The sequence below is a fragment of the Nanorana parkeri genome, unplaced genomic scaffold (assembly GCF_000935625.1).
Source record: "Nanorana parkeri isolate BGI_ZX_2015 unplaced genomic scaffold, ASM93562v1 scaffold667, whole genome shotgun sequence".
In the NCBI taxonomy this organism is placed as follows: domain Eukaryota; kingdom Metazoa; phylum Chordata; class Amphibia; order Anura; family Dicroglossidae; genus Nanorana; species Nanorana parkeri.
In genome coordinates, this window is record NW_017306935.1 from 836,789 (window position 1) to 849,750 (window position 12,962).

General features: G+C 47.0%; 1 protein-coding gene across 1 annotated transcript in view; it reads left to right on the forward strand.

Moving 5' to 3' along the window:
* Positions 1–651: 651 nt before the first annotated feature.
* Positions 652–12,962, forward strand: part of AP1S3 (adaptor related protein complex 1 sigma 3 subunit) — a 24,036-nt gene continuing 11,725 nt past the window's right edge. Inside the window, exon 1 of the mRNA XM_018563486.1 lies at positions 652–755. Within this exon, the coding sequence (XP_018418988.1) occupies positions 753–755 (3 nt within the window). The 5' untranslated portion in view covers positions 652–752. The remainder of the gene's footprint in view (positions 756–12,962) is intronic.

Sequence of the window (12,962 nt, forward strand, 5' to 3'; positions counted from 1 at the left end):
AGGAGCTCGGCGGGAAACAAGCCAGAGGGTCCCACTCACCTCTAGGCAACCAGAGAACCACACAGACCGTCACAGGTTGCTAAAAGCTCTGGGACACTTTGGCCGCCCCCCAATGAGATGCTGCCTGAGGCTACAGCCTCATTATAGGGACAGCCCTGCATGCACCTTCTCAGAGCACAAATGATGCATGCATGAGTTTTGGTCTGTTGCGGTGCAATACATTGAAATAAAAGGGCTTCCCCTAACACAATGGATTATTGCCCCCCAGCACAGCGGGCTAATAGGACTGGGATGTGTAGATCTCCCTCACCAGCCAGTCACACCAAACGTGTCAATTAGGTTTTTCAATGCAATTGTTCCACACAGATTTCAGTATTCCCCTCTCCTCCCTACACCGAACTGCACCGCCGCTGAGCCAGATCACGTCAGTGAACCAGTCCAACACAGGGTGACCCTTGCGGGCGGGTGTGGCGGTGCCCGGGAGCGCGTGGTACGGGGGCGAGGGTGGGTGTGGTCAGACGGGGCAATGTGGGGCGAGGTCGCGGGACCTTGTTGCTAGCAGCCAGGTATATATGCCGTTGCTAGGTTCCCAGTCTCCGTGGGCGGAGACCTGTGGCATGGGTGTGACCGCCCGCGACAGGTGCATCTGTGGGTGGGGCGTAGTAGAAGTGGGCGGGCGGCGACGGTGAAGTGGCTGTTCCAGCTCACCTCTGTCGCTGTCACCTGTTTCTTCCTTTTCCGCCGGAACAGAAATGGTAAGAAGAGATTTTGGGGGGTTACACAGGGTGGGGACGGGGCTGACAGTGGTATCACCTGAGCGACAGCAGGCTTTCACACGGCCATGGTGTGAGCAGTGTTACTTCGGGCAGCCGGCTCATACCGACACGGTGCCTGTTCGTTCTGGGAGGGGGAGGGGGTGACGAACACCTGTGCTGGCTGTACTGACTTCCACTGATCACGTGATGTGCCTGTGTATAGTACTGGGGGCTCCTCGCTATTGCTGGAGGGCCTACACTTCTCATCTCCAATCACAGCAGAGCGTGTCTTTATACATGATCTGTGTGATCACCAGGTTCATATTATCAGAACAGTTTGTGGGCTTCTCTTTTATTGTAATGAGATCCAATGTCTGTAGGACTGAAATCAATAGAAACCCTTCTCGGATGACATGTATTCTGATAAAGCACCGGGTGTCATAAACATTTGCCAGTTTAAAGGAATAAAATATAGTTTCCACTTTTCCATTGTCCCATGCTAGTGCTGCTGATCTCCTGCAGCCACTTCCTGCCTATGCTCCAGCAATGGCTGCATGGCATTTCTCACGCTTACAAACAGACGGCTTGTAGAGTCAGTTGTGTGACAGGGTGATAAGTTTCAATATTGCTCCTGAAATGACATCACCCAGTGCAGATGTGTAGGAGATCCCGGTGATTGTGTTCATGTCCCTTTTTAATATTGGTATATTCACAGCTTGGACACCACAATGGCACCTGGCTACCTAATGCTGCCCAGACACTGGTAATGCCGTTCATCTGACATCAGAGACTTGACCAACTTTAGGATGGAGTTTCTTAGGGCTTGTTCACACCAATTGCGGTGCGTTCCACATCCATAGCTTCTGGAACGCACAGAAATCACTCAGTATACTTCCCCATCGTCCTGGCGTGGGAGAGGATAGACACACAGACACAGGCACTGTATGGCACGCATATGTGCAGATAGACGTCCAGGCACTGTAGGGCACGCATAGACACCAGCTCTGGCTTCATTAGCATTTAAAAAATATAGTGCCTGGGTCTATCTGCACATATGCGTGCCATACAGTGCCTGGACGTCTATCTGCACATATGCGTGCCCTACAGTGCCTGGACGTCTATCTGCACATATGCGTGCCATATAGTAACTGGACGTCTATCTGCACATATGCGTGCCCTACAGTGCCTGGACGTCTATCTGCACATATGCGTGCCATACCGTGCCTGGACGTCTATCTGCACATATGCGTGCCATACCGTGCCTCGGTGTCTGCCTGCACATATGCGTGCCATACCGTGCCTCGGTGTCTGCCTGCACGTGTGTCTGCACATCTATGGCTATAACAGGTCTTCCCACTCTCCTGTTACCTATTTCATAATAGGAGATTTTACTATCTACTATAGCTCACCATCAATGATCACATCTGAACGTGGCCCACAAGCTTAGAGCTGGGGACCTGTGGCTTAGTGTTGGAGAGCTGTGGCTTAGTGTTGGAGAGCTGTGGCCTAGTGTTGGAGAGCTGTGGCCTAGTGTTGGGGACCTGTGGCTTAGTGTTGGAGAGCTGTGGCTTAGTGTTGGAGAGCTGTGGCTTAGTGTTGGAGAGCTGTGGCCTAGTGTTGGAGAGCTGTGGCCTAGTGTTGGGGACCTGTGGCTTAGTGTTGGAGAGCTGTGGCTTAGTGTTGGAGAGCTGTGGCTTAGTGTTGGAGAGCTGTGGCTTAGTGTTGGAGAGCTGTGGCTTAGTGTTGGAGAGCTGTGGCTTTGTGTTGGAGACCTGTGGCTTTGTGTTGGGGACCTGTGGCTTAGTGTTGGAGACGTGTGGCTATACACAGGCATTTGAGATGCATTTGCCCTGTGTTTGCGTTGACTTGTATGAAGAAACAAATGCAGAGCACATAGTGGTCCTGACAACGCGTGTACGATGGCAGTGCCTGCAGTGTGGAAGAGCAGAACTGTCTGTGTTCTCCCCAGGAATCTGATTCCAGCTGTCATTGTCATACCTGTGTGCTGCATGCATATAGTACATGGCTGACAATGAAAAGTGTCTCATCGGGTTTAATGTACATTGTTTTGTGGCATGGTGACATTTTAGTACGGTGTGTCCCTCGTGTCCCTTTTCTTTTTTAAGAGCAATGAAAACAGACATTACACCCCAAAGGACAAGAGTGTACACAAACGCGAAAACAGAAAACACGGCGTACAGGGGGGGGTCCACCGGAGCAGCCATCTTGATTGTATCATTACTAATAGCTCACTCTCGACTGCCCTGGGGGAACGCTGAGGAATCTCTGAACAAGTACCAAGCCGCCCAGGTAGCGACAAATTTATTTTGTGTCTTACGGAGTGAGGATGTCAGATCCTCCATCAGCCGGACCTCCTCCACTCTCTTCACCCACATCTCCACTGAGGGCGGGCGGGCCTGCCTCCACAGTGCCGGGATGCATGCCCGAGCCGCATTCAGTAGGTGGATCAGTAAGGATCTTTTGTAGATTTTCCTCGGTAACGGTGTGAGGTGGAGGAGGTATGCCGCAGGATCAAACGGGAGGGACGTAGCCGTAATCTGCTGGACAAGAGCGGCAATCTGAGACCAGAATGCAGAGACCCCTGGGCACTCCCAGAAAACGTGCAGTAGGGACCCTACCTCCCTTTCGCAGCGCCAACATGTCTCCGGGACCGCCGGGTACATGGCGTGCAAAGCCTTCGGGACCCTATACCATCGGGACAACAGTTTGTCTCGTGTCCCTTTCTAATCTGAGGGGCAGTATTGAGGAGCTCGGGAGCCCTCAGGAAATGGCTTTCATATCACAAGGTTTGCTGAAAGATTGTTGTGATAGCAGCACAAATCCCAGGAATGCGACCATTAGGCTGGCTGGTCTCTCATGGTGTACGCTGCACTGCCAGGAAGCCGGCACGCCTTCCCACATTCATTCAGAGATATTACCAGGAGTCGTAGCAACACATTTGTGTGACACTGATCTGCCATTACCTGGGAGCACACCAGGAATGTTACATCTCCTCTGGGTACCGTCATTCCAAGTCACACACAGGCAGATCTCGTGTCTAGTACAACACCAGTGTTCACTTCTCACTCTATTCCAACGCATTCCTGCGGCCCAACCCTATAATATTGGCTTTTCCGGTCATTGATCTTATATGACTGTTACAAAATGAAGCAAGAGCTGATTGAAAGCTGAACTCCCGGCAGATATGAAAGACACAATAATGCAGATCTGTAATCATTAGCACACCATGGTGACGAACGTTTACCAACGTCAGAATATTTCACGCTCATTGACAACTGCCTTATTGGTTGCCTGCATGTTGTCACCACTACCTGCGTGCCGCCTACCGGCAGATATGAAAGACACAATAATGCAGATCTGTAATCATTAGCACACCATGGTGACGAACGTTTACCAACGTCAGAATATTTCACGCTCATTGACAACTGCCTTATTGGTTGCCTGCATGTTGTCACCACTACCTGCGTGCCGCCTGCATGTTGTCACCACTACCTGCGTGCCGCCTGCATGTTGTCTTCACTACCTGCGTGTCACCTGCATGTTGTCACCCCCACCTGTCTGTCACCTACATGTTGTCACCACTACCTGCGTGTCGCCTGCATATTGTCACCACTACCTGCATGTCGTCTGCATATTGTCACCACTACCAGTGTGTGGCCTGCATATTGTCACCACTACCTGCGTGTCGCCTGCATATTGTCACCACTACCTGCATGTCGTCTGCATATTGTCACCACTACCAGTGTGTGGCCTGCATATTGTCACCACTACCTGCGTGTCGCCTGCATGTTGTCACCACTACCTGCGTGTCGCCTGCATATTGTCACCACTACCTGCGTGTCGCCTGCATATTGTCACCACTACCTGCGTGTCGCCTGCATGTTGTCACCACTACCTGCGTGTCGCCTGCATATTGTCACCACTACCTGCGTGTCGCCTGCATGTTGTCACCACTACCTGCGTGTCGCCTGCATGTTGTCACCACTACCTGCGTGTCGCCTGCATGTTGTCACCACTACCTGCGTGTCGCCTGCATGTTGTCACCACTACCTGCGTGTCGCCTGCATGTTGTCACCACTACCTGCGTGTCGCCTGCATGTTGTCACCACTACCTGCGTGTCGCCTGCATGTTGTCACCACTACCTGCGTGTCGCCTGCATGTTGTCACCACTACCTGCGTGTCGCCTGCATGTTGTCACCACTACCTGCGTGTCGCCTGCATGTTGTCACCACTACCTGCGTGTCGCCTGCATGTTGTCACCACTACCTGCGTGTCGCCTGCATGTTGTCACCACTACCTGCGTGTCGCCTGCATGTTGTCACCACTACCTGCGTGTCGCCTGCATGTTGTCACCACTACCTGCGTGTCGCCTGCATGTTGTCACCACTACCTGCGTGTCGCCTGCATGTTGTCACCACTACCTGCGTGTCGCCTGCATATTGTCACCACTACCTGCGTGTCACCTACATGTTATCACCACTACCTGCGTGTCGCCTGCATATTGTCACCACTACCTGCGTGTCACCTACATGTTATCACCACTACCTGCGTGTCGCCTGCATATTGTCACCACTACCTGCGTGTCACCTACATGTTATCACCACTACCTGTGTGTCGCCTGCATATTATCACCATTACACAGGTTGCCTATTTAGGGACCAGTTATTGTCAGGGTTGCCTTTTTTTAAATATATGGTTGCTGTGTATGTTGGGGATAGTTGCTGTGTATGTTGGGGATAGTTGCTGTGTATGTTGGGGATAGTTGCTGGGTATGTTGGGGGTAGTTGCTGTGTATGTTGGGGATGGTTGCTGTGTATGTTGGGGATGGTTGCTGTGTATGTTGGGATGGTTTGCTGTGTATGTTGGGGATGGTTTGCTGTGTATGTTGGGGATGGTTTGCTGTGTATGTTGGGGATGGTTTGCTGTGTATGTTGGGGATGGTTTGCTGTGTATGTTGGGGATGGTTTGCTGTGTATGTTGGGGATGGTTTGCTGTGTATGTTGGGGATGGTTTGCTGTGTATGTTGGGGATGGTTTGCTGTGTATGTTGGGGATGGTTTGCTGTGTATGTTGGGGATGGTTTGCTGTGTATGTTGGGGATGGTTTGCTGTGTATGTTGGGGATGGTTTGCTGTGTATGTTGGGGATGGTTTGCTGTGTATGTTGGGATCAGTTGCTGGGTATGTTGGGGTCAGTTGCTGGGTATGTTGGGGATAGTTGCTGGGTATGGTACAGCAGGAGCGGCTGTCACACAGCAGCACCTCCTATGTAAAATGATGACTGCAGGGTCAACGCAGCCGTCTACCAGGAGATTTTGGAGCACTTCATGCTTCCTTCCGCAGACGAGCTCTATGGGGATGCTGACTTCATTTTCAAGCATTACTTGGCACCTGCCCACACTGCCAAAAGCACCAAAACCTGGTCCAATGACCGTGGGATTACGGTACTTGATTGGCCAGCAAACTCGCCTGACCTGAACCCCATAGAGAATCTATGGGGCATTGCCAAGAGAAAGATGAGAGGCATGAGACTGAACAATGCAGAAGAGCTGAAGGCCGCTATTGAAGCATCCTGGTCTTCCATAACACCTCAGCAGTGCCACAGGCTGATAGCTTCCATGCCACGCCGCATTGAGGCAGTAATTGCTGCAAAAGGGGCCCAAACCAAGTACTGAGTACATATGCATGCTTATACTTTTCAGAGGTCCGATATTGATCTATGTACAATCCTTGTTTTATTGATTGCATGTAATAATCTACTTTTTTGAGGTTGTGGATTTGGGGTTCTTGGGGTTTTCATGAGCTGTAAGCCATAATCATCACAATTATGACAAATCACGGCTTGAACTATCTTGCTTTGCATGTAATGAGTCTATCTCATATATTAGTTTCACCTTTTAAGTTGCATTAGTGAAATGAATGAACTTTTGCACAATATTCTAATTATTCGAGTTTCACCTGTATGTATGTATGTATGTATGTATGTGTATGTGTGTATATATATATATATATAAGTACTCCTGTTCAGGGAAATGGGAGAGTAGAGTTTTCTGGTTGACTTGACAAAGCACAACATCTAAGGATGTCCAAGAACAACACCCTCCAGGGAATGATCACAACCATTACACCTCCACTTGGCTCATTTACACAGACATGGTACTCAGCATTTCAGTGTAATGTTCATTCTAATATCGGGCATCCATTGTGGTTTTAGTTTTTGGGTAGCTTTGCCCGTGAGCAGTCTGAATGTAATACCGGTAGGTTTTTTTTTTTTAATGCAGTTAGTCCTCCTTCAGAAGGGTGTCCGGCTTTACTGTCCCTCTGAAGAATGAAATGTGGTAAAGCAGTGGCTGCCCAGCGTTCAAGAGGCACCATTTTTTTTAATGGCAATACTGCGTACCCACACGGTTGTGGTGTGGTCACGTTCATTGCAATTGTCGCATTTGCCAAGTAGAACTGCTGTTTACAATTTGTTGGGTCTGTGTTGCAATTGTATGTGGCATGTACACAGGGCTTTGCGGCGGCTATTGTACCTACTAGGTGGGCAGCAGTGCCGGAGATCTCACGCTGCAGATATAGAGCTATGAGGCTGTAGGCGGTGGAGTTCCAGGGCACACTCACATACCAGAAGTGTTTATTGCTTTCAGGAGGAATTGAGACAAAAAGTTGATTTTTCATGGTACTTGTTACACACAATGTTTCTAGATGTTCCACAAAACAAAGCAAGTCTTCACATTTTGAATTCAGTTGCACTTTAAGTGATGTAAACTTATTTTTAGTGATGCCGAAAATGGCACTTTTGGGAAAAATGCCGACAGTGCCATCTTTCGGTCGAAATAGCGGTGCATCCCTGATTTCTCTCCTCCCCGCTGGGCGCTGCTCTGTGTCCCCTCTGACAGCGGGGAGGAGAGAAACTGTCACAGGCGGCCGAGCGGTGCCGGGGAGGAGAGCACTGTGAGCGGCCGGCGTTTCTCCTCCTGCACTGCTCCTCCTCCTGTGACAGCGTGTCAGGAAGGAGAGCGGTACAAACACTCAGTGATCTGTGACCTCTCTGAGTGTTTGTAAATAATTGAGGACAGAGTAAGGTTACTATATACAAAATTATGAATAAATGGGAAGTGATCTACATCACTTCCTGTTCATTCATGATTGTGGACATGGTAACTCATACTCTCTCCACAAGTTATGAATTAACAGGAACACTCAGTATAGAGGATTCCTGTTCATTTATAACAGGGGCTGCAGAAAACAGATTGTGTTCTCAATCCCTTATTCTATTTTTAAAAGGGAAATATCAGGGATCTGTTTAGACCCCTAATATTTCCCCGAAGCCCCCCAACAGTAAAGGAAAAGTAAAAATATTTAATATAAAAAAAAATTGAACAGGTTAGAGAAAAAACCATTTTCGGTTTCGGCCCGACATCTTTTTTCATTTTGGTTTAGAAATGTTAATTTCGGTGCACATCTACTTCTTCTTTTCCGTCGGGATGACTTTGTGGCGAAGGTCATAGTGTCCCCGGCAATATTATGTTTAGGGGTGTTTTGTATTTAAATACTAGCGATTAATATCATGTTTATACATGAACTTCTCCTTTCTATAAACACTTAGGATAAAATCACGCACTTCTCTGTCTATTTATTTATGTTTTGGCTTCAAAGGACAATTTCCATCACTTTACAAATCAGGTTGTGTTTCTGGTTTTACTGGTGGACGACAGTTAACATAAGATAAGCTGACAGGAAAAACAAGATTGTGTGACCCATGGCCTAATACGCTGAAGTACACTAAGACCCCGTTCACATGGAGCGATTTATTGCATTGTAATTCCCACGATATCGCGGCAATTTACCGCGCGATATCGCTCTCCAATGCTTCTCAATGGGGCAAAGGGTCCTGCTGCCGCGGGTCGTGTGTCGCTACAGCAGGACCCTTTTTGGAGCGGATTTAGCCGCGATTCAAGCTTGCTCAATGCAAGCATTTGCGCGACAATCGCGCAAAATGCGAACCGCTCAATGTGAACGCGGCCTAAAGAAGTAAAGAACAAAACTTACCATTGCAGTGGGGCTACCCCCTGCAAAGGTTAAGTGCTGTCTTTTCTAGTGGGCTCAAATAAAGCTGAACCTTGGTCCCCCGGCGGGCAACGCTTACGGCTCTCCCCCTTTGCTCTGGCTATGGGCTGTGCCTCGGTGTCCTCAAATCTAATGCAGGTCAATGGACCTGCATTAGACGTGATGACATCAGCAGTCCTTAGACTGCCGGAGTCCAGGGGTGCAGGGATTGCTCTAGCTGCCCGGAGGGAGCCGGCGGGAGCGAGGATCAGGTGAGTAATTCAGCTTTATTTGAGCCCTCTAGAGAGATGTATACTTAAACCTTGGAGTGTGGGGAGGGGGGGCTGGGTTGGGGGTAGCCCCACTGCAAGGGTAAGTTTGTTTTTTTTTTTAGTTTTTTTTTTTAGGGGGTAGCCCCCCTGCAAGGGTAAGTTTTTTTTTTTTTTTAGTTTTTTTTTTTTTTTCTTTTGCCTGGAACTTTCTAAGAAGCAACAGGTTGTCTGTGATCTGTTGAAGTGAAAGAACTGCGCAGGCTCTTATAAGCTTTGCCACTTCTTTGTGGCCCATAGCACCATAATCCCAGCACAGGTCTTTCAGCACATTACTTCAGGTTCAGCTCTAAAAGAAACATGTAAAACAGAAAATAAATATACAAGCGTCCATTAATAACCCCTCCATTTAAAAATGCTAGTTGCCTGGCTGTCATGCTTTTTCAGTGGCTTCCATACTTTCTGAATCACTGACCTTGAATAAATATACATAACAATAACTTGTTGGATACTTGTTCTAGGTCAGCCATGTTAGCTATGTGTTTAGCTGAAGCCCTGAGATCTTGAGGAATGCTGAATCAAGTTTGACTTGCTTAGCAGGACATTACATGTATGTATATACAGCATTGTGCAGAAAACAGAAACAAACAAAAAAAACTTCCTGTGTATCATAGATTAGCATGCACAGAGAGACTAACATTGCCCTACAGCGCCATCTACAGCTCAAAAGACAAAGTACATATCAGTACATTAGAATTTCCAACAAACTAGCATTTCCAGCAGGAAGTAGACCAGGACGTCCTATGTGCTTCTCTTGCATCGGTTTCCTTTATTACATTCACTTCTGCTATTTTCTTTCGTTCTTTTTTTTTTCATCTGACTTTGCTTATTTGTTTTCTGATCCAAATATATTTCCTCCTGAGTTTTGCACATGAGAGTAGGTGAGCGATTTATGTGCTTAAAGTACAAAATTCTGTAATATGTGAAAATGGATATAAAAAAGTACAAACCAGTTTTACTTTGAGGGCAGAAGAATGTCATCTTTGCCCCGTATGATATATTAAAGAAGAACTCCAGTAATGTAAAACTTGACCCTTGCACTGGGGGCTACCCCCGCACTGCAAGGGTTGACCGCTCGTTGTGGTCTAGGGCCTAAAATAAAGGAATTATACTCAACTGATCCTACCGCTTGGCTGCTAGACCGATCCCCACAGCCTTTTCTCCCCCCCCCGCTTCAGTGGTCTAAGGACCTGTGATGTCACCTCATCACACCTAGGGACATTCCTCTGCCAAAGTGGAGGGAGAGAGAGGTGAGCAGTCACCTCCACAGGAACGAGGATCAGGTGAGTGTATTTTCTTTATTTGAGCCCCAAAACCAGCAGTGAAGCCTCATTGTTTTGGGGTTAGCCCCACTGAGGGTTATTTTCTACATTTTCTAGGGTTGTTCTTTAAGAATGAGTGGCAAAAATACTGAATAATCAGTCTTGAAAAATTCTAACAGGACAGGTTTACAATCCATTCCTTTGTTATTAATAGGGATACACCGATACTAGTATCCGTATTGGTGCTGATGCCGAGTATTTGGGCGGGTACTCGTACTCGGCCAAATGCTCCAATGCCTAGCCCGATACTTCCGTTATCACGAAACCGGGCAGCGCGTCATTGCACGCTGCCTGGCTTCCTGATTGGCCAGGAGGTCAACTCCATGCTCTCTCGCCACTTGTGACGAGAGAGCCTGGAACTGGCTTCCCGGCCTATCAGGAATGCCGGGTAGCGTGTAATGATGCGACGCCCGGCTTTCTGATTGGTCAGGAAGCCGGCTTCATGCTCCCTCGTCGCTTCATGACGAGGAAACATGGAGCCGACTTCCTAGCCAATCAGTAAGCCGGGTGCTGCGTCATTGCACAGCCGCGGCTTCCTGATTGGCCAGAAAGCCGGCTCCATGCTTTCTCGTCACCTAGTGACAAGAAGCATGGGGACGGCTTCCCTGCTAATCAGGAAGCCGGGTGGCCAGTCTTTATATGCTGCCCGGCTTGCCGGCTAATCAGGAAGCCAGGTGGTGATTCATTACATAGATGGGAAACAGTCACATAGGGAAGGATGGTATTTCTATATGACATGCATTTTGCTGCATCAAAGTGGGTAAGTGTGAATAGGCCCCAAACGTTTTATCAATCCTATAACACTTTTACTTAGGTTTTATCTCAATGATCTGTAGTGCACCAATTCTCTTTAATAATTAGTTGCTGCTTCTACATTCCAAAGCTTCTGTGGATCCTGCCTTGCATTTCTTTATTGGTGCTGCCCATATTCCTGGCGTGCTGGGCTGGTATCACTGGAAAGGGGCATTTTTTAATGATTTTAAACGGGAAAAGAAAACTACAATTGCTGCACTTCTCTACTGACATGACAGGGGCAGTGCCTGGCAGATCACCAAGTTACTATTACAATTAATAAGGTGGTGAGAAAATGAGAGTGATTTCCACCCCCCGGCTTTTCACTCCATTTGGGAACTTGATGTTGACATTGCCAGAGAAATATGTTAGGTGCTAATGCATGGAAAATAATGTTCACACGTTACTGGCACACTTCTCCTTTTTTTAATGGAGAAGACATTACCAGACACTGCAGCAGGTGATTATACTGCATGGAATGACACCAAGGTGTGAGGTCTGTGATACTAGTATTCAAGGAGGCCCTCTGTACAGAAAATCTCCATTGTAAAATATTGCAGGGGAACATAAACCGTGCATGAGATGTTATACCGTGGTACTATTTAAATCATTCCCTTTATTATCACATTAGGTGACACATTCACTTGATGAGAATAATTTTGGGTGGAGATATTTTAACTTTCTCGGAACAGTGTTAATAGTAATAATTGCTACCTTTCATAATTAGGGTTGCAACTAATGATTATTTTCATAATCGATTAGTTGGCCGATACTTTTTTCGATCTGAATTTTTCATTTTTTTTTATAAATACCATTCCTAATTTAAAATAAAATACACAAATGCAGTGTTACAAACATAAAGTTTACTTCAGAGTAATACTGCATGCACAATTTTTTTGCAATTGCACTGGAACGCACAACATTGCTGTACCGTGCGTTCTGCTGTGGGTAGGAATAGCACTGCAACGCACCTCCCACAACAGAATTTTTGTCAAGCCGAAACAGAAAACAATCTTTTCCCCACCTTTTTTATAATTTGTTTTTTACTAATTGTATTGTTAGTAATGGCTTGAATAGCTTCAGCCAGGGAATGCGAGTGGCAAGATTCTGCAGACAGCAGCTGAATCTAAATACAGCAGGTGGTGGGCTGGTGCAATAGCCAGCCTTGTAATGGCCATTTCAAATTGCAATAGCCAATAGCAGGCTGGCTATTGCACCTGCCCACTGCTTGCTGTTCCCTCCTTTCAGCGTAGAGGAAAGAAATAGGGGATTCAATAAACTAATCGATAATGAAAATAGTTGACAACTATTCTCATAATCGATTATCGAATTAGTTGGTTGCAGCCCTATTCATAATACAATTAACTTTTCTTTGTTGTCTATTGGGGGAACACAGGATTGTTGAGTAGTTTGACATTTGGGTTATACTGCCACTTACAGGATGTTAAGACACTGGCAAACAAAAAGCGTTAAGCCAGCTCCTGTATAACCTTGCCTTCAATCATCATTCTATTTTTTGCTAGCATCCTAGGAGGTTGGAAGCTTTTTCCTCAGCTCCTATGTGGAAAAAAATGTATATTATTTTTATTTTAATAAAGATATTTCTTCTCTCCTGGAAAAATTTTTTTTCTTGAATAGCGTAAGTCAATACCTGGAATATGCTGCTTCAACTGGTCTCTTCGTAGCAGATGAATCT